The 23,125-nt window shown below is 35.1% G+C and overlaps 1 protein-coding gene across 2 annotated transcripts in view; it reads left to right on the forward strand.

Annotated features, from left to right (window-relative positions):
- Positions 1-23,125, forward strand: part of KPNA5 (karyopherin alpha 5 (importin alpha 6)) — a 52,560-nt gene that overhangs the window by 1,226 nt on the left and 28,209 nt on the right. For both annotated transcript variants that reach the window (XM_012002339.1, XM_012002340.1), the window contains 6 exons: positions 6,946-7,079; positions 9,651-9,752; positions 9,889-9,988; positions 14,343-14,437; positions 17,705-17,836; positions 20,764-20,852. In XM_012002339.1, the coding sequence (XP_011857729.1) occupies positions 6,946-7,079; positions 9,651-9,752; positions 9,889-9,988; positions 14,343-14,437; positions 17,705-17,836; positions 20,764-20,852 (652 nt within the window). The remainder of the gene's footprint in view (positions 1-6,945; positions 7,080-9,650; positions 9,753-9,888; positions 9,989-14,342; positions 14,438-17,704; positions 17,837-20,763; positions 20,853-23,125) is intronic.

Consider the following 23,125-nt stretch of genomic DNA (forward strand, 5'->3'; position numbering starts at 1 on the left):
AGTGAGCCGAGATCTCGCCGTTGCACTCCAGCCTGGGCGACAGAGCAAGACTCTGTCTCAAAAAACAAAAAACGAACAAAAAAAAGAATATGACACTGGCATTTACTTTTGAGCTTTTTGGACACGTTTTTTAAAAAAGACAAAAACACTAATGATTTATCTCTCAATTACAACACCCAATAGTGACTCATAATCTGTAGGAAAGTGGCTTTCTTGGTAGGTCAGGAACAACTCTGTCTCTCCGACCTAAGTATTGCTTGTTTGGTTATAAGGGCTCTCTAGTTGGCACTTTCCCCACTTTGTGCAGTCTTTTACTTTCTCTAATGAGGCGCCCAGCCCCATGGAAATGAAGGCTTTACTGGCATGAGAAATAATGTCGTTTGATATTAAAGAAAATCGTAAGTTCAGATTCTAGTTATTTGCTCAACTTAAACATGGTTTTTCTATGAGCCGTTGAAAGCTTATGAATGAAAAAAAATTCCTCTGTTCTGTAGCTTTAAAGTGCCTGAATAACATTTCTTATATTTAAGTTTTATGAGACCTCAACCTTTGAAGTGCAGCCTTTAAATTTATTTTTCAGTGAAAGAAACAATCCCCTTGGGTGGGGCCCCTTTAGAGATAATTTCCCTTGATTTATTGTCCCCTTTAAATCAACTGCAGTGAGGATGGATGCAGGTGTTAAATCTGAAGCCGGAAGTCAGTACTATTGAAGAAAAAGGAACAAGTGATATATGAGTTGTTGGGGCTATGTTTTATTTGGCTAAAATTTATGCTGAACAGGTTACAATGTGGTTGCTTGGATTAATGATATCATAAGTAGCGCCTTTGTGTGTGTGTGTGGGAGGGCACAGGATGATCCAGTCAGATGTGGTAAGAAAATATTAGAACTTATATTTGTTTACCTTTTCAAACTTTCATTAAAAATTTCTATTTTTTGTGAATTTTATGCTAGAGTAGCATATTAGAATAGTAATGCATGTATAGAAATAAATATGTTGAGGATGAATGCACAAATACATTTTACATATGTAGGATGTGTGATTAAAAACGTTTACAGCCAGTGGCCTAGAATATGCTACATATATAGGTGATAAACATTTTAAGAATTTTATTTCCATGAGCTTTTTATTTTACTTTTATTTTACTTAAATATTTTATACGTATTGTATAATTCAGCAACTAATACTGTGGTCAGTTTGCTCTGTAATGAACTCTGATCTCTTTCCTTTCAAGAGTCTAGCTTTTTATAGATATAAAATAGAGAATAATACCAAACATTGTTATTAGTAAAGTTATGTTGAGCAGTTCCCTCCTTTTTTTTTTTTGAGACAGAGTCTCGCTGTGTCGCTCAGGCTGGAGTGCAGTGGCATGATCTCGACTCACTACACGTTCCGCCTGCTGGGGTTCATGCCAATCTCCTGCCTCAGCCTCCCAAGTAGCTGGGACTACAGGCGCCCACCACCACGCCTGGCTAATTTTTTGTATTTTTAGTAGAGACAGGGTTTCACCGTGTTAGCCAGAATGGTCTCAATCTCCTGATCTGGCGATCTGCCGGCCTCGCCTCCCAAAGTGCTGGGATTACAGGCGTGAGCTACCGCGCCTGGCCTTTTTTTTTTTTTTTTTTGGAGCGATCTTGGCTCACTGCAACCTCTGCCTCCTGAGTTCAAGCGGTTCTCCTGCCTCAGCCTCCCAAGTAGCTGGGATTACAGGCTCCTGCCACCATGCCCAGCTGATTTTTGTATTTTCAGTAGAGACGGGGTTTCACTATATTGGCCAGGCTGGTCTTGAACTCCTGACCTCAAGTGATCGACTCTCCTTGGCCTCCTAAAGTGCTAGGATTATAGGCCTGAGCTACCCTGCCTGGCCATATTGAGCAGTTACTAATGATAACTATTTGTAGGTGCACATAGTATTGCTGAATCCATTAAATATTTTAAAGAAGGAATTTTGGCAGATTAATCATCATTCTCAAGGCCTCAGCCCCTTCTTTTCTACCTTGAGCTCCACCAGTAGTGAGATTTGTCTCACTATCTTTACCAGTGACATAATTACCAAATCTGATGCCTGATATGGTACTTAGATTATTATAGGCACTTTTATTTTCTGGATGAATCAATAAATGAATAAACCGAGTGGCCTGTTATCAGTGGTACTACATCTTAAATATTCCTTTATCTTTTGAACTCCTTTCCTTTGCAGGACTCTTATGTTTTTCCTTATTCTTCTACTTCTCTGACTTTCTTCTTTTTGGTTTCTTTTGCTCTTACCTTTTTCCACTAAAATATAATTGTCCCCAAGGTTTCTCCTTTGGTCATCCTTCTTCTGTAGCTCTACATGATACTGAATGGTCACTCCAGATCCCTGTCCCGAGTTCTGATCCATATTTTCAGGCATCTATAGATCAGTGCCTCCTACATGTGCACCAAGTACTGTACATTTAACATGTTTAAAACCGGAGTCACTATACGCCTATTAGAATGGCTGTGACTAACAACAGCAACAACAAAACCCCTTGCATTATCAAGTGGAGACAGGATGCAAAGCAACTGGAACTCTCATGCATTGCTGATGGGAATGCAAGATGGAATACTCACTGTGGAAAGAAGTTTGGCAGTTTCTTATGAAGTGAAACATAAACTTGCTGTATTATCCATCAGTTCTACTCCTAGATATTTACTGAGTGAAATGAAAACTTATGTTTACACAAACACCTTTACATGAATGTATGTAGCAAATTTATTCATAACTTCCCAAAACTGGAAACCACCCAGATGTTCTTTAACTGGAAAACTGATAAACCGTGATATGTCCCTACAGTGGAATAATAGCAATAAGAAAGGAGAGTTGATAGATGCCAACAACGTGGATGACTGAAATACCGCGCTAAATGAAAGAAGCCAGATTTATTTTGTTGGTTTTGTTGTTGTTTATTTTACCTTTTAGGCTCAGGGTCACATGTGCAAATTTGTTATATAGGTAAACTCATGTCATGGGCGTTTTACAGATTATTTTGTCACCCAGGTACTAAACCTAGTACCCAATAGTTATTTTTTTCTGCTTCTCCCCCTCCTCCTACCCTCCAACTTCTGGTAGGCCCCCAGTGTCTGTTGTTCCCTTCTTTGTGTCCATGTGTTCTCATCATTTAGCTCCCACTTATGAGTAAGAACATGTGGTATTTGTTTTTCTGTTCCTGCATTAGTTTGCTAAGGATAATGTCCTCCAGCTCCATTCATGTTCCCACAGGAGACATGATCACATTTTTTTTTTTTTTTGGTGGCTGCATAGTATTTCATAGTATTTATGTACCACATTTTCTTTATCCAGTCTATTATTCATGGGCATTTAGGTTCATTGCATGTCTTTCCTATTGTGAAAAGTGCTGCACTGAACATTCGTGTGCATGTGTCTTTATGGTAGAATGATTTATATCCCTCTGGATATATACCCAGTAATGGGATTGCTGGGCCAAATGGTAGTTCTATTTTTAGCTCTTTGAGGAATTACCACACTGCTTTCCACAGTGATTGAACTAATTTACGTTTGTTTTTTGACTTTTTTTCTTTTTTTTTGAGGCATGGTCTCACTGTTGCCCAGGCTGGAGTGCAGTGGTGTGATCATGGTCACTGTAGCCTTGACCTTTGGGCTCAAGTGACTCTCCCACCTCAGCCTTCCGAGCAGCTGAGACTATAGTCACGTGCCACCCTGCATGGATAATGTTTTGATACTTTGTTGAGACTTGGTCTCACTGTGTGGCCCAGGCTGGTCTCGAACTCTTGAGCTCAAGTGATCCTCATGTCTCCACCTCCTGAAGTCCTGGGATTACAGGCATGAGCCACCATACCTGACTCTTTTTGACCTTTTAGTAATAGCCATTCTGACTGGTGTGAGATGGTTTTTCATTCTGGTTTTGATTTGCATTTCTCTGATGATCAGTGATGTTGATCATTTTTTCATATGCTCCTTGGCTGCATGTATGTCCTTTGAAAAGTGTCTGTTCATGTCCTTTGCTCACTTTTTAATGAGGTTGTTTGTATTTTTCTTGTAAATTTGTTTAAGTTTCTTATAGACGTTGGATATTAGACCTTTATCAGATGCATAGTTTGCAACAATTTCTCCATTTTGTAGGTTGTCTTTTACTCTGTTGATAGATTCTTTTGCTGTGCAGGAGCTCTTAAGTTTAATCAGATCCCATTTGTCAATTTTTGCTTTTGTTGCAATAGCCCCTTCGTCATGAAATCTCTGACTATTCCTGTGTCCCGAATGGTATTGCCTAGATTATCTTCCAAGGTTTTTATAGTTTTGGGTTTTACATTTCAGTCTTTAATCCATTTTGAGTTGATTTTTGGATATGGAACGGGTCCAGTTTCAATCTTCTGCATGTAGCTAGCCAGTTATCCCAGCACCGTTTATTGAATAGGGAGTCCTTTCCCAATTGCTTGTTTTTGTCAGCTTTGTCAAAGATCAGATGGTTGTAGGTGTGTGGACTTATTTATGGGCTATTTTGTTTCATTGGTCTATGTGTCTGTTTTTGTACCAGTACCCTGCTCTTTTGGTTACTGTAGCCCTGTAGTACAGATTGAAGTCAGGTAATATGATACCTCCAACTTTGTTCTTTTTGCTTAGGTTTGCCTTGGCTATTCAGCCTCTTTTTTGGTTCCATATGAATTTTAAAATAGTTTTTTCTAGTTTTGTGAAGAATGTCATTAGCAATTTGATAGGAATAGCATTGAATCTGTAAATTGCTTTGGCCAATATGGCCATTTTCACGATACTGATTCTTCTTATCCATGAGCATGGAATAATTTTCCATTCATTTGTGTCATCTCTGATTTCTTTTACCAGCGTTTTGTAATTCTCACTCTAGAGGTCTTTCACCTCCCTGGCTGGCTATATTATGAGGTGTTTTATACTTTTTCTGAGAAGCCAGATTTAAAAGACTACATGCTGTATGATTCCATTTTTCTGAAATTCAGGAAAAGGCAGGACTGTAGGGATGAAGAATTCAGTTTTTACCAGATGTTAAGGGTCAGGGAGGGCTAATAGGAGCAGCGTGAGGGAGTTTTTGGGGGTAACAACTGTTCTGTATCTTGATTGTGATAGTTACATGCTTATACATTTGTTAAATTCATAGAACTGTATACCAAAAGAGTGATTTTTACTAAATATAAATTTAAAAATAAACTTAAAATAACAGAATTCATTATTCTTGTCTCAGAAAAAAGCCGATATGTAAACAGAACAACCACTACTCTGATCCTCCATCTGTATTCTCTGTCTTATGTTATCTTGCCATACTACTCAAATGGCTCAGTTAAAAACCATGGAGTCATCCAAAACTCCTTTTTCTTCCTCTCTGTTACTTTCATATGGCCTCTAATTTTTAGTGAATCACTTTCAGAAATGTTTCTGTAATCCAACCTGTCTTCTATGTTTTCATTGTAGTAACTTGTTTAGTTCATGCCTTCAGCACCTCTTCTGTCTCTGTCTCTGAACTATGTAAAATAACCTTTTCCTTAATTTCTTTAATTCTGTTCCTTAGGATCAAGTCCAAATTTCACAGCTGCATTATAGGAACCATATGGGCTCTAACCTACCTTTATAGCTTTATGTTCTCCCATGCATCCTCATTTTGGACACACTCAATCTCTTACTGTTCTTGGTTATGCAAGGCTTCTTCAAAAACTTTGCCTTTGCATATATTCCTTCTGCTTGAAATGCTTGATTCTCCCCATTTCTCTTTCCTGCTTTTCCTTTAAGATAGGATACCCATGAAGCTTTCAGAAGTCCCTAAGGCACAATTAGTTGCCATATCTTCACTGCTCTCACAAGACTTAAAGCATGTATTTTAGTGTACTTTACTGCTTACAATAAAATTTGCCAATTCATTAGTCTGTCTCTTCAGTAACAGGGATGGCAGACAGATGCCAGCCTCTCCTTCTCTTCTGTTTACTTCATAAGCTAATTGGTCACAATATTGTCTCTGGTTAGACATGGATATATCCTCTGAATTTAACAGAATAACATACTGGGTACTCACTATCTAATGTTAAACTGAAGTTGGCACCCTGCTTTAGGCTGATTTTTGTGTGTGTGTGATGTATACATCCAGAATAGGTTATAATATCAGTATTTTAATATTCCTATAAGATAATATCAAGATATCAATACTGTTACATTGTTAAAAAGTTTATAATTCACTTTCTAAAAGTAAAACTAGCACATATATTTCAAATATGAAATATATTTGCATGTATTCTATGTATTTATAAAATATGTATAAAAATGTTAATGTTTTAAAATACATTTGCAATAAAACTACTTAAAAATAAAGTATACATGAATTTTAGTATTTCAAAAGAACTAATTATACTGGAGTACTAAAAACTGATATTGTAGTCATAATTCAAGTCCTGACCCTTGTGGTCATAGCTCTTAAGGCAGTGCCTTCAGTAAGAAGCCAGACCCCAATAAATATTTGAGATGTGCTTACTGGAGCCTAATATCATATTCCATTAAAAATAAGACACTTCAATGCTGGTTATTTCTTGATCTAGCCAGAAACTGTAATTTAGAAGACTTTTTTTTTTTTTTTTACCCAAATAATTCATGATTATTTCCTGATGGTAATTATGTTTCAGAAAGGTTAAAACACTGCGGGGGCTAGGGAGACAGGAAAGGTTGTGGCATCTTAGAATCAATGAGATAGGGTAAACTTTGTCTTTGTTTATTCCAAAATTGTTTAAGATATTATTTCTCAAATATGTGGTCATTTTGCTCTAATCTTGATGTGGAATTAAGGGAAAGTATTCTTTGTACATAATTTTCAGAATGGGTTTTGTTAGCCTGTTAATCAGTGAGCCTGAATTTAGTTGCTAGATTAAGTGTCTCCTGTTGTTTTAAGAGAGTGAGTTATCAGTGTCTGTTTTCTTTTCTCCTTCCTTTAAGATGCCATGGCTAGTCCAGGGAAAGATAACTATAGAATGAAAAGTTACAAGAATAAAGCCCTAAATCCTCAAGAGATGCGTAGACGAAGAGAAGAAGAGGGAATACAGCTTAGAAAACAAAAAAGGGAAGAACAGGTAGGTGTTTTTAGCTATTTAATTTTGTTTTTTAAAAGTTTAATTATTTGCTAATTATTGGATAATTTAAAATGGAAATGTTTTAAGAAATTGAATATAGCTAACTCTATTATTTATTAGACTCCAGGCATCATAATTGTAAATTTGTGAAACAGAACTCTGTGCTACTTTTAGTCCTGGGAGAAATGGATTTTCTGTTTTATTGATAAACCTGCTGTGTTAATTATATTTTTACCTCACTGCTAATACATTTTTCCCCTTGCGTCTATTTAGATCACTTCCATTTGTCATTATAAAATTTGCCCCCTAAAGAAACGTTATATATTATTTGCTGCTTTGTAGTTTTCACAGTTCTTGCCCATAAGTAAATTATTGTCATCTTCCCATGCTACTCATACTGTTCCCCCATTGTCTTATTAGCCGGATCTCTGCTTATACTTTGCGTATGTGACATAAAGAATGTAAAATCATTTAAGAGAGTATATCTCAACATTTTTTATTCCAAGGTGTACTTAAATGTAGAAGTATTTATAAATAAGTAAAAGAATGTGGTTCTCACACATATGAGTTAAAACTGATGTGTGAAAAGGACTAGCAGTGAAGAAAGTAGAAAAGGCCTATTCTATTCTGTAAGTAGAGATGGGGTCCTGCTATGTTGCCCAGACTGGTATTGAACTCCTCGCCTCAAGCAACATTCCTGCCTGTGCCTCTCAAAGTGCTAGGATTACAGGCATGTAATAGGCAAGACCTATTTCAGAAATATGATTGTGATTTCTCATCTCCCTATCTACAGCATCTAACACAGTCCTTCATGCATTATAGTAGGTACTAAAAAAATCATGTTGAATAAATGATTAGAAGGAGGATTGTTTACATATTAAATAGGAACAGGCTGGGAGCGCTGACTTACCCCTGCAATCTCAGCACCTTGGGAGGCTGAGGCAGGCAGATCACGAGGTCAGGAGATGAGACCGTCCTGGCTAACATGGTGAAACCCCGTCTCTACTAAAAATACAAAAAAATTAGCCAGACATGGTGGCGGGCACCTGTAGTCCCAGCTATTCGGGAGGCTGAGGCAGGAGATTGGCGTGAATCCGGGAGGCAGAGCTTGCAGTGAGCTGAGATCATGCCACTGCATTCCAGCCTGGGTGACAGAGTGAGACTCCATCTCAAAAAAAAAAAAAAACCCTGATATTTATTTAGCTATCAAAAATAATATAATCAGATTTTGTTTTCCTCAAATTTTGATTTAGGAAATGTGGAGTCATTCCTTGGTTCCAGGATCCTCTGCGGATATCAAAATTCACTGATGCTCAGGTCCTTTATGTAAAGTGGCATGGTATTTGCATATTACCTGCACACATCCTCTTGTATATTTTAAGTCATCTCCAGATTACTTATAACATCTAATACGGTGTAAATGCTGTGTAGTTGAGTTGTTATACTGTATTGTTTAAAAATACGTATTATTGTCGGGCTCAGTGGTTTATGCCTGTGATCCCAGCACTTTGGGAGGCCTAGGTGGGCGGGTCACCTGAGGTCAGGAGTTTGAGACCAGCTTGACCAACATGGTGAAACCCTGTCTCTACTAAAAATACAAAAATTAGCCAGGCATGGTGAGCGCACGCCTGTAATCCCGGCTACTCAGGTGGTTGAGGCAGGAGGATTGCTTGAACCCAGGAGGTGGAGGTTGTAGTGAGCTGAGATTGTGCCACTGCACTGGCAACAGAGCGAGACTCCATCTCAAAAAATAAAATAAAAATAAAGTAAAATAAAATATGTATTTTTTTATTTTCGTATTTTTTTTGCTGTTGATTTTTAAGAGATGGGGACTTGCTGTGTTGCCCAGGTTGCCCTCCAATTCCTGGGCTTGTTCAGTCCTCCCACCTCAGCTTCTCAAGTAACTGAGACCAGACACATGTGCTGCCATGTTTGGCTTATTATTTTTTATTCTTCTTATTATTTTTGATCCGAGGTTGGTTGAATCTGGAAACGTGGAACTCACAGATATGGAGGGTCAACCGTACCTATAAATCTCCCTTAGTGAACTCACCATGTTTCTTTCTTCTTTTTTTCTGCTTCATTTTTATCTGCTCCTGAATTAATAAGCATAGGACTGTTATTCCTAAGAATTGTTTTCTATTCCGTGTTAATCAGATATACTAAATCAGTTAATGTATCAGATGTTATCTTTCCTGTGTAACAGATGTGCTTTTTAAGTTTTCTTGCAAAAATTCTTAGATACCTCATAATCCAGTGTGGAAATATGTGCTTTTTAAAGTGCTATAGAATGACTATGTGTATTCCATTTACAAGCTTACTGTTGGTAAAAGATCTGAGATTTAAGTGATGTGAAGTAGTCTGTGCAGCCAAAAGCTAGCCCGGAAATTCTGACTTCTCATAAATACCTTACTTCCTAGTATAATGATTGGGAAATACTCAAATATTCAGAATTTTAAGTTATAAAATTGATAGGGTTTTTTGGTCCACTCAAATGAAAATATGGAATTCTATGGCAATTGAATGTTTTATGGAAAGCTCAATGTGTAAACTGATTTCTCTTTATTACAGTTGTTCAAACGCAGAAATGTCTCTTTGCCCAGAAATGATGAATCTATGCTTGAAAGTCCTATACAGGATCCAGATATTAGTTCCACTGTACCCATTCCAGAGGTATATTTTACAAAAATATATTTCAAATTATATCTCAATAATTTTAGCAATAGTATATATAATAAATATTTATGCACGCAAAATTATTCATGTAAAATGTTTAAATGGTAATTATATTTTTGTGTGTGTGTTTTAGGAAGAAGTTGTTACTACAGATATGGTTCAGATGATTTTTTCTAATAATGCTGATCAACAGCTAACAGCAACACAGAAATTTAGAAAGCTGCTTTCTAAAGGCAAGAATTATTTTCAGTATGCTTATTTGATATTACAGGATTTTGTAGTAGAGGTTTATTTTATTGTTTTTTTTTTTTAATTTTAAAATACCTTTCTTTGCTAGACACAGGTGTTATATTCTCTGTAAAATATATTGTAAAGTAACATCCATTTTTGAATATGATGTTACCAAAGTAACATATGTTGACTCTAGAAAAACTGTAAAAATATAAAAGCAGTTAAAGAGGCAAATATAAAGAGACTAATCCTGCTGCCAAGCAATAAGGTTAGAGATATATATTTTTTAATTCGTGTAGAAATATTTTTCAGACATGATTTTTTAAATGGTACCATAGCATAGAGTATGAACATAAAATGATGTAATCAGGCATTTAAATTTTTCTCAATTTTAGATTACCATAAACATGCTACAATAATTGTTAAGCAATATAAATTTCCTTAATATTCATTCATAAAAGTGAAGTAGGGGGTCAAAGGGAATAAACTGTATTAATTTACACTCCCATCTTCAGTTTGTACAAGCATTCATTTCGCTATTTTTACCAACATTCACAATTCTCTTTTTCTTTTTTTTTTGAGACAACATCTCACTCCCATCACCCAGACTGGAGTGCAGTAGCGGAATCACAGCTCACTACAGCCTCTACTTTCCAGGCTCAGGTGATTCTCCCACGTCAGCTTCCTGAGTAGCTGGGATGACAGGCATACATCACCACGCGCAGCTAATTTTTTGTATTTTTAGTAGAGTCAGGGTTTTGTCATACTGCCCAGGCTGGTCTCAATTTCCTGGGCTCAAGTTATCCTCCCACCTTGGCCTGCCAAAATTCTGTGATTACAGGTGTGAGCCACCATGCCTGGCCTCACAGTTGTCTTTAAGAAAAAAATGCTTATATAATAGTAATTCATTATTTGGCTTTTTTTTTTTTTTTTGTCATTAGGTGGAATATTTTGCCTTATTTATTGGTTCTTTATAATACATAATTGCCTTTTTATGTTATTTGACCAATTTTATATTGAGTTAATAAGAATTCATTTAAGTAAAAATTTAAATCTTTGTCTTGTGTTTCATATATGGAATTTATTGAACTAGTAGTTCTAATTTTATGGGATTTTATATATGAACTGATAAGGTTTTGAAAATGCCCTTAGTTCAACTGCCTTATCATCCTAAGAGAGACAGAGGTTAGTGACACATGAAGAATGAAAGAAATCTTGTGATCAGGTTAGCATAGATTATAAGACTTTCACTTTTGCTTTTTTACTGTAATTTATGTTCATAAATAAATTTAACTTTCAATTTCTGTTCCTCACATACCTTAGCAATGTCAAGAAACCCTTATGCAATCAAGAATGGCTTCTCTCTTCCTCACAATACTTCACAGTTTTGGTTTTTATAATTGGGATTATTTTCTGAGTCAGATTAATATTGTTAAATTGTTTTTTAATTATATTTCGTCAAGATTTTATTTTGACATGTCATACTGTTAACATAATTTATTTAGATTTATTTAAGGGTTTTAGAGTTTGCCGCCGGTGTTCTTGTAACATTTCCTTATTATTGAATTCTTTATCTTGATTAAATTTTTATTAAAGCATTACTTGAAGGATTTTCTACCCCTTTCTTACCCCCATTCTAGGAAAATTGCATTGGTACAATTTTTTTAAGCCTTTACATGTCTAAATACTATATTTCTGATGTCTTTGAGCAAGTTGTCTGGGTATCGAATTCCTTGATCAGAAGATTTTGTCCTCATTTACTCTAATTCCTAAAGGTATTCTGTTTCCATTAAACTGTACTATCTTTCACAGAGACAATTGTGTTCTCTGTTTCTTCTTTGTAATGGAATTATGCTTGCCTAGTTGGACATACAGCAAGGAGTTAATAGACGTTTTCTTTCACTGATTGATGTGGGTTCCTGCCAAATCTATCAGCCCTAGAAAAATAATAGATTTACTGTATTTTTATTTGATCTGTCAAAGTAGGAAATATGAGAAAGCAAGCATCTAGAGCCCAGAACTGGAAGCAGAAACCACAGGAAACTTTGCCTCTTTTGCAAGCATTTCTTTATTATAATTAGTGTTCTTACTGTAGACACTAGGAAGATATGAATATGCCCTGGGTACTGCACAGCCTGTCTTAGCTCTAGCTTTTACTCCTCTGACTTAAGTCTGTGACGGTGACCTTTTGTTACATCGTCTACTTATTTCCTTGTCATGGCCACCCTTGTGGATGTAAATCACAAACCATCCTTTTCTTCAATCCCAGTTTTGTAGAAAGTTCTCCAAAGCTTTTTTCTTTTGCTTGACTCTTGCTTAGTTTTCAGTTTTGAAGGAGATGTTCCCCATATACTACTTATTGCCATAATGACTAAAAGTCTTCTCGGTAGCAGTTTATCACCATTATAAGATTATATAGACTATCATCCTGTCAATATAATACTAATAGTAGTTCATGATACCTGTTAGATTAGCTGACATTCCAAGTGCACTTTAATTGCTTTCTTTTAGATGAAGATAAATACAAATGTGTTGCTTTTAATTCACCAGGAAGAAACTATATTTGGGTTCTTATGTGTATGTGTGGGTATATCTCATATCTATATTTACTTTTATATATATAGCTGACAGTCTCAATGCCCACCTCGCCCTACCCGCCAACCACAAAACCCTGTGTTTTCTTCCTTCTCTGTCATCTCTTTCTTTCATAAAGAGCAAGACAAAATTTCTGTCCATTAAATTTAAAACAAAATAGGATAATATATTTATGATTTTCTTTGGAAATAAAGAAAAAACAAGAAAGTGAAGGTGGTAATTGCAATCCTATAATTTTGTTTTGATTTTTTTAAGGTGGAAGGTAGAATGATTAAGAATACTTACTGTTTTATCCTGTCGATGTTTTATAACAGTATAAGTTAGGATCTGGAATTCATTTTTCCATTTTGAAGAATTGGGGCTTTTCATTTAGAACACCCAAACAAAACTTGATGGGTGTAACTTTACTAACTTTGCAGAAATTTTCTAAATTTTGCCCAAGTTAGAAGAATAGCAAATTTGTAGAACAATGAAAAGGAAGAAGGAAGTCTGTTTCTAAGTAAGTCTTTCTTAACAATTGAGATCTAGGTTTCTAGGATTTGAGCTGACTTAAAACTTAATGAAAATATTTTTCTGTATCAAAAAGAACGATTTGTACAGATGTTTTATATCCACCATTTGCTTATTCATCCTACTCATTAAACGCAGTATGTTAACATTAATATATGAGTTCTATATGATCAGTAACACAGTCAAATAGAGGAAGTAAGAAGAAAAGGAAGAATCAGAAGTGGAAATGAGTATTCTCTTTTGCATGACTACATGAATACATAACTCAGTAATATGCAATTTGGCTGGTGGATGCAGGGCAAGGGAAGGAATAACCATGATGATATAATGAGTTTGATTTTGGGTATGCTGCATTTTGAAAGAAGGTGTGAAAATTCATTTTAAAAGTTGTGAAAATAAAAATACATCTTATAGTCACTTAGGAATATGGTCTGAAATCTAGGAAAGGAGAATTCAGCTAAGAACAACAAAGCTAAGGTTGTTAGGTTTGTGAATTATCACAAATAGTAATAATATCTGGTACTTGAATTAACAAAATAGGTACATTTTCTAAGATGAGAATAAACAGGAATAAGACTATCCCAAAGGGGCACCAATAGGGAAGTTACGGAAGAACCACAGAGGGTACGTTTTGCTGAAGCCAAGGTAGAAGAGAGAGTTCTTTATACTTAGATGACCAGTACCTGAAATGTCTTTGTCTGGATTTTATATAAGCTTCCTAGATATTTTATGATTCTCAAAAACTGTCTGCATTTCATGAAAATTATCAATAATTGTAGACAGTCCATTAGCATTTCTGTAAAAAATAATTCCCGGACAAAAAAGAATCTCGTTTGACAGACATTAGGTAAATTGTGATTGATAATGAAGGAGATATGCTTAGAAATTGAGGGTAGTACTGTAAAGAATTAGTGGAAACTTTATTCCTCAGTTGGTATTTTGAGTTTTGGACAGAAATAATCAGTGTTTTGAAGGTGTCCTCAATAGCCTTCAATTTATAAAATGTAAATGTTTATGTAGGAAATATTTTTAAAATTTCTTGCAGTGAATGAGAAAGCGGAATTTGCAAAATGTACAAAAAAGTTATACTCTGGAGAAAATTTGACTTCAATTACATCTAGCTAAGGGTTTTAATCTTGGGTCAGGGAAGCCTAGGAAAGAGTTATTTTATGTGCCCTGTTAATGGACACAGAGACCAGATTGTTTTCTTTTTGTGTATTTGTAATAACTTAAGTCTTTTTAAATTTTTAGAACCTAATCCACCAATAGATCAAGTTATACAGAAACCAGGAGTTGTACAGAGATTTGTGAAATTTCTTGAAAGAAATGAAAATTGCACTTTACAAGTGAGTCTAAAGTTTTCTTTCTTAATTTTTCTCTAGAAATGACATGTTACAGTTTCTAGTGGAAGCAACTTCTGCAGTATTGACTCTATTGTAAGCATTAAGTAAATACTTGGTAATTAAAAGAAAAGGTAGTGCCACCTGTCTTGCCTTGGACATGGTTGCAGTGCTAGTTTTTTCTAGAATTGTTATTTTATTAAGCAATTTTGGAAAAAGTATATAAAATCATTACTACTGTTAATAAACAATTTATAGTTGTTAACCTTTAATAACTTTTTTGTTTTAGAAAACTTTGGACTAAAATGTTGTTAAATTTATTTTGATTCTTAGCTAGCCGGCGTTCTAACTTTTACCTCTTAAAACACTTTTAGCTGATTGATTAGTTCTTTTTTTCAAAACAGAATAAATTAGTATTTAGTGTTATCTAGTAGAAATGTGATCAGAGTTAAGTTTGTCATAAAGAACATGGGTTCTCAACCATGATATAGTTACAATTTTAAGATGTCTTCCAAATAATTTGCTACTAATGGTAATTTACTGAAGTTTGTGAATATTTTAATGTTAAAAAAAGATTGGTTTTCCCGACATTCATTGCTATCTATTTTCTTAAGTCAGAGTACAGGTTGGAATTTTATCTATGTATCAGGAATTGCACAAGACATACACCTAACTTATAAATGCTATTGTCAATAATGGAGGACTGTTACTTCAGTAACAATTATTGAATTTAAGACTTAAGAGTAGTGGTCTACCTAGCTGAATAATTTGGGAAAGATCCTCACATTTTAGGTATAAGCAAAGGAATGTATTGCATGTGTGAATGTGAAAAATTGTTGAGAATGTTTACAATAAGAGTCTCTAAGAGGCTACTTTAGTCGTGTTACAGTTTTATTGTCAATTATTTTGAACTAGAGATCATGAAATCTGGTTCCATGGCTTTATACAAACCCTAAGTCCAGACTAAAACCCAGACCTCTTGATACCTATTATTTGGCTTTTTAATTCCAATTGAATGAAAGAAGAAATGATTGAATGTGAATAAGTAAAGTTATTGAGAATAAAGAATAAGTAAAGTTTGAGCCACGCATCATGTAATATATTGTAGTTCCAAAATTCAGATGTCCTGTCCAGAGAAATTCCTCACTTTCTCCTGGGAAAGACAGACATAAAAAAGATCTGTGGTAACGTCATGTCCTTAGTGCTCTAACAGAGCTATAAACAAAGTACTCCAGGGATACAGAACATAGCAACTTACTCTGTTTGGGGAAGTTTAAGTTTAAGACTTCACAAAGGTAGTGTTGCAGGACTAGTCTTGAGGATGAGGGAGCCTTTGGCAGACTGAAAAGAGGAAAATTAATACTAGGTTTAGAGGATAGCAAGTGTAGACAGCACAGTGTGGGAAGATTTGCTGGGCATGGTGGTTCACACCTGTAATCCCAGCACTTTGGGAACGTGAAGAGGGAGGATCTCTTGAACCCAGGAGTTTGAGACCAGCCTGGGAAAATAGTGAGACCTCATCTCTACAAAAAAAATAAAAGTTAGTTGAGTGTGGTGGCATGCACCTGTAGTCTCATCTACTTGGGAGACTGAAGTGAGAGTATAACTTGAGCCCAGACGTTTGAGGTTACAGTGAGCTGTGATCACACCACTGCACTCCAGCCTGGGCCCTGTCTCTAAATAAACGAACAAACAAACACACACACACACTGAGAAGTTAAACATTTATTAATCACTGTAATTAAGAACTATAGAAATTCAACAGTGTGGTCTTGGGACAGCTACATGTTGTGCCATGTTACCCAAGCACATGTGAAGCATGTTAGTTCATATGATTGGTCCACCTAACAGATCTCACACTGGGGGCCTACAAACAAGTTTTGTTGGCCTGCGCATGTTTTAAAACGTGAATTAGATATTAAACATTAAAAAATTGGGGGATTTCAAATGAATATCCAGGTTTTTGGCTCCTTTTGACAAATCAGAGGTGTTGCCATTGTTGTCAGATAGTTAAAATGAAAGGAGGCTGAATAGGCATTCTGTCTCTATTTTCTTTTTTTAACTGGAAAGTTTTTAAACTTTTTCTTTTTTTAAACTTTTTTTAACTGAAAAGTTTTAAACCTTTTTTTTAAAAAATTGTAGCCATACGCTCTAGGTTTTCACAGTTGTCACTTGCTTATCACTCGTTTTATGTTTAATTGGTTGCTGGTAGGCTTCTGACTTTACCAGTCTCCACTAAGGCTTTCTGGGGGATACTAGGGGCAAGTTTGTAGAGTAACCTTTTAGTTGTCTACTAGTTTATTTCATCATCTACAATTGGTTAGAACTATGGTCTCCATTATTTTTAAATATAAATTCCCTTTAAAATTTGTTCTTAGTCCTAAACGTAAAAGTAACTGTACTTTTTAGTATTTCAGTAATGCCTTTGGGTACATTTTTTGTTACTTATAATGACATCTACATTTATGTGAAAAGTTATTTATGTGAAATATTAAAAAAATTTTTTTCATGGTTAATTTTATTTGTCAAATATGTGAAATATTTTTTAAGCTATAGTCGCTGCTTAGTTTGCCTTTGGATTTGTGGGTTGCTTTCAGTAATTCACTAGTTCATTGTTTTGGAGCCATGGTTGAATTTTCTCAGTTGCTTTTATTTTAAATCCGTAATGTATATATATATTCAGATTTTAATTGAGTTGTTATGAGTAACTTCTCAGAGACTCTGCAGCTTAAAAAAATACTAGAAGTCCCAGCACTGGCTCTGTTAATAATGAAAGCTTGATGTTGGACAGATACCTAAATCTCTCAACTTCTAATTTTTTTGTTTCTTAAATAAGTAGAAAGTTACATGATCTGTAGAGAAATAAGTACCTCTTATGATTCTAAGTGTCCTGAACATACTGTTGTTACAAGTAGTGTCTCGTATTTGTTTTTAAACTGCTTGCTTTAGAATGCTTGGCTCTGTAATAATAAAGAGGAGTTTTATGAATTATAAATTCAAAGGTGTTTATATATTGTTGATTTTGTATATTTTCATTACATTTTTATCAGTTATTTTCCCATATTAAAGAATACTTTTCTGTAATGAGTGATCTTTGATGACAATTACTTTTTTTCCTAAGAGTTTTTAATCCTTAAATCTGACTTCACGGTGAACCTTATTAAGTCAGTCTTTCACAGTTGTCCTAGCAGGTCTTTACTCCCTCTCTTTCCTTCTTTGCCTTTCTGGCATTTCTTTGGTTCTTTCCTTTATTTTATCTTTTTTTCTTCTTAGTTTGAAGCTGCATGGGCATTAACTAATATAGCATCTGGAACTTTTCTGCATACCAAGGTAGTGATTGAAACTGGGGCTGTTCCAATTTTTATCAAACTTCTTAATTCTGAACATGAAGATGTTCAAGAGCAGGTATGTTTCTAATTTGTATTGTTATATGTACTAGAATTCAGTTTTCTCTTGAAAGTACCGTTTGTAATTACAATGTATAATTCATTTTTGTTTCTAATTGCTGTATATTGCATTAAATTACAGTAGTGCTTTTGGTGTTAAGTTAGAAGGGAGGAAGAATGAACAGTTCCAGACATAATCCTGGGTTCTCTATAAATGTGATTGCAGCTAGCATAGGAATTACTATTCCTGTTTATAAAAGTGCATACTGAGGCTGGGCATGGTGGCTCATGTCTATATTCTCAGCACTTGGGAAAGCTGAGGTGATCAGATCACTTGAGGCCCGGAGTTCGAGGCCAGCCTGGCCAACATGGCAAAATCCCAGCTCTGCTAAAAATACAAAAATTAGCCAGACATGGTGCCACAGCTCCTCAGGAAGCTGAGGCACAAGAATTCCTTGAGCTTTTGGAGGCAGAGGTTGCAGAGAGCTGAGATCATGCCACTGTACTTCAGCCTGGGTGACAGAGCAAGATTTGTCTCAAAAAAAAAGTGCGTACTGAGACTCAAAAGTTAGTAACTTACTTAAAGTCACAATGAATGGCAGAGCTGGGTTTTAAAGCTGGACTGGTTTGACTTCTTGTTCTCTGCGTATATGTAGATTATTTTGTTGCTTGTTTTAAGAGTATCCCGTTACTTTGAATAGAACCATTTTTTAATAAATTTAATAAAGTTTTGTTGTAAGAGGGAAAATTTAATTACATATAATTGTATCATCTGAATAAAATCAAGTCATTTGACATTTTTGTTTTGCGTCATTTTTATGTATATGAATCTGTTGATCTCTCTACCATTTTATTCATTTCCTTTTATATATATATATTTTCAGTTAACACTAACATTGGGAGCCTTTTCTTATGGCAGTAATTATTCTTCCAAGGAAATTTTACTGATTACTCAATATCTGCTCAGACATGTACCATAATTTGTTATCTATTCCTCAATTGTTGTATACTTGGATTATTTCTAGCTTATTGGTGTTGTTAATAATATGAATATCATTATATGTCATCACTCTTTATGTGCCTTTTGATTATTTTACTAGGAAAAATGACTACCCTGTCAAAAGAAAAATTTTCTTTCTTTTTTTTTTTTTTTGAGACGAAGTCTTGCTCTTGTCCCTCAGGCTGAAGTGCAATGGCACGATCTCGGCTCACTGCAACCTCCGCTCCCCAGATTCAAGCAATTTTCCTGCCTCAGGCCTCCCGAATAGCTGGGATTACAGGCGCCTGCCGCCACGCCCAGCTAATTTTTGTATTTCTAGTAGAGATGGGGTTTCTCCATGTTGGCCAGGCTGGTCTCGAACTCCTGACCTCAGGTGATCCGTCTGCTTATGCCTCCCAAAGTGCTGGGATTACAGTCGTGAGCCGCTGTGCCCGGCCAAAAGATAAAATTTTTAAAGCTCTTACTATGTATTTCAAAGTCAGACTCCAAGAATGTTATACCAATTAAGTTCTCCACCAACAGAATATTATGCTCCACAAGGTAGAAAATGTCTTTAGTTTAAAGGTTTTTCTTAAAAACAGACAGAAAAATCTTAGGTCTAGAGTAGATGTTAAAAATACTAATTTATATTTAAACATTGAAATAAAACTTCCCCAATTGAAAAGTAGCATGTCTACTTTTGTACTAACACGAAAAGTTTATGGTGTTAGTACAAAAGTAAATGATAAAATAATATGATAATTTGCATTTGCATAATTTCTTACCTAATTGAAATTTAGTAAATCAGTATGTGTTCTGAGAAACACATTTTCATCATTGTGCATATTCCATGGAGTCTATTTACACAGACCTAGATGGTTTATAGCATGGCCTTTTGCATCCAGTCTACAAACCTATACAGCATGTTACTGTACTAAAAATGCTGTAGGCAGTTTTTCTTTTTTTTGAGACAGAGTCTTGCCGTGTCACTCAGGCTGCAGTGCAGTGACATGATCTGCACTGCAACCACCACCTCCTGGGTTTCAAGCAATTCTTACGCTTCAGTCTCCTGAGTAGCTGGGATTACAGGCACCTGCAATCACACCCAGCTAGTTTTTGTGTTTTTAGTAGAGACGGGGTTTCACCATGTTGGCCAGGCTGGTCGCAAACTCTTGACCTCAAGTGATCTGCCCACCTCACTTCCCAAAGTGCTGGGATTACGGGCATGAGCCACTGCACCCGGCCTACTATAGACTATAGTGGTAAGTATTTGTGTATCTAAAAATACAAAAGGTACAGTAAAGATATGGTGTTACAATATTTTGAGACTACCATCTTATATGCAGTCTGTTATTGACTAAAATGTTATGCAGTGCATGATTATAATTGGAAAATGTGCTAGATAGATATATTTTGTCTTTCTGTGTAAATTCAGAGTAAACTATGCTCTTTGTTGAACAGTATAGATATTTCACTAGTACGCAAGGAAAACTGTTTTTTTGGAGACAGAGTTTCACTCTGTTGCCCAAGGTGGAGCATGGCTCATTGCAACCTCTGCCTCCTGGGCTCAAGTGATCCTCACACCTTAGCCTCCCAAGTAGCTGAGATGACAGGTGCATGCCACCACACTCAGCTAATTTTTGTCATTTTTTTGGTAGAGACAGGCTTTTACCATGTTGCCCAGGCTGGTTTTGAACTCCTGGTCTCAAGCGATCTGCCCACCTCAGTTTCCCAAAGTGCTGGAATTACACATGTGAGCCACCCTGCTCAGCTGGAAAACTTTTTAAATGTCCTATCTTTCAATTTGAATAAAAATATTAAATTGCATTTTGAAAGTTTTTCTTCTCTACTTTTTTTTTTAACATGTCACAAACTGTTGCTTTATTCATTCTGTACTAAAATCTCATTCCTGAAGGAAAGCCTCTAATTTAAAATATTGTTTTAAGATAATTTTTTTTTTTCCTAAGGCTGTTTGGGCACTTGGCAATATTGCTGGTGACAATGCAGAATGCAGAGATTTTGTTTTGAATTGTGAAATACTTCCACCTCTTTTAGAGTAAGTACTTTATCACAATTAAGTATGTAGCAAAAACTATATACTCCACTGTATTCTACATATGTAATTAAGTTCTTCAGTCATACTTTTAAATTTGTCTTATGGTTATCAGGCCTACAGTAGCTTGAAAGTAGGTAGAACCAAGAGAAATTTTCAAATTGTTATCTGTGTCTTTTATGTTCTCTTAAACCACACTTAACAGTGGTCATTGCTCACTTGATGCTTACTGATATAAATATAAAATAATTATTCTGCAAAAACAAGGATATATGGTAGTTTATAATACAATAAAATTTACATATTGCTATAGCAGGGAATCCTTAATACTTGAACAGATAGTGTATTTAGGATGTCAGTATGTTTTAAATTTTATTAAAAGAACAAAGATTTTAAGATAGAGATTTTTCTTTCAGGATTAGAATTTTACTTAAAGTGATTTATCTAATAGTTTCTCCAACTACTTTATGTATTTTTTTAAAAAAGAAATTACCCTGTAATATAAGGTCCTTTATAGAAATGACATAAAAATTTTTGAAAGACAGGTTTATACATATTGTTTATGATTAAGAGGATCTTTATGTAGGATAAATGCCAATGGCAGGTAGTGAAGAAAAATACTAATCAAGGAGATGGTTAGAAGTAAGTATTTTTCTCTTCATTTCTGCGTGGAGGTACATTCTTCATCCTCTCCAGTTGAGGAATTGAATAGGAAGAATAAATTTCTAGACACTAGTTTTCATAAAACGTTTTACTCTAGCTTTCTGTGGACAAGTTATTTCTTGGCATGATTTCATTTAACCAATATTAATCGAAGATCTGTGTGCAAACCACTGAACCACTCACTATAATTTCATTTATTGTGGGCTTAAAGTTAATGGTCCATATTATTTTAGAATTTAGCTGAGCTATAAAAGAGAGTACTGATTTAGAGTTCAATATTAATCCTTTTGAAGTCTGCACTATTAAAAACATTTCTTACAGTTTCAATTTGATACTTGTCTCACCTGATTTATGTGGTGTATAAATTAACTGAGCAATTTTTGTTTTTGTTGTTCTGTCTCTATTTCATTTTATTATTTGTTAATATCTCAAGTAGGTAGTGGTTTATGAAGTAGTAAACATTTCTTAGGTCTAATCTCTTTAAATGTCCTAAGGTGCTTTTTAACCATGACTGCAGAAACCAAACTAAAAAATAAAATGAAGGAAGAATAACCAGTACCCAGCTATGTAGTAATAGTTACAAAAACAATTTCAGGCTGGCCGTGGTGGCTCATGCCTATAATCCCACCACTTTGGGAGGCCGAGGCGGGTGGATCCCCCGAGGTCAGGAGTTCAAGACCAGCCTGACCAACATGGAGAAAGACCCCGTCTCTACTGAAAATACAAAATTAGCCGGGTGTGGTGGTGCATGCCTGTAATCGAGAGGCTGAGGCAGGAGAATTGCTTGAACCCTGGAGGTGGAGGTTGCATTGAGCTGAGATCGTGCCATTGCACTCCAGCCTTGGCAACAAGAGTGAAACTCCATTTCAGATAATAATAATAATGTAATAATAATAATTTCCAAAAAGGGTATTAGAAAGTTGGAAAGTTTCAGAGTTTCATTATAAAACTTCATCTTAGTTGCAAAGTGTTAAAAAAAAATAAGAAAGATAGTTAAAAGGAAGTTAAGTTAGATACTCTCACTGGAGTTGGGCAAAAGGAAAAGTTTTCAGCTTAAAAAATGATTATGCATTATTTGTTGTTCACATTGTAATTCATATTTGGTAATGCTTAAATAAATGTAAAACAAATGTGTCATTTTATCTGTTCTGTTTGAGTGATATTTTAATTTATTTTATTAGTATTGATTTGATTCTCAGTAAGTCTTTTCCTACTATAAACTATTCCGATACAACTTTGCTGTAATTTAACTCAACTTTATAATGCAGCATATTTGTACTTTCTCATAATAACTCCATTAACACAAAAAAAGAACAATAATATACAACAGGGGTTGGCCAGCTTTATCTCTTAGGCCAAATCTGGCTTGCTTCACGTTTTTGTAAATTAAGTTTTATCGGAACACAGTCACACCTATTCACTTACTTAATGTCTTTGGTTGCTTTCATGCTACATCAGCATAGGTGAGTAATAGAAACAAGAAAGAGGGCCTGCAAACCCTAAAAATTTGTCAACTCTTAGCATACAAAATCAGTATAACTATTTTATTTCCAAATCTGTTTTATTTTGGAGAAATCTCACATCTGTTTTTTGGAAAGCCTTTAGAACAGAAA

Source organism: Mandrillus leucophaeus, unplaced genomic scaffold (genome assembly GCF_000951045.1).
Source record: "Mandrillus leucophaeus isolate KB7577 unplaced genomic scaffold, Mleu.le_1.0 Scaffold683, whole genome shotgun sequence".
In the NCBI taxonomy this organism is placed as follows: Eukaryota; Metazoa; Chordata; class Mammalia; order Primates; family Cercopithecidae; genus Mandrillus; species Mandrillus leucophaeus.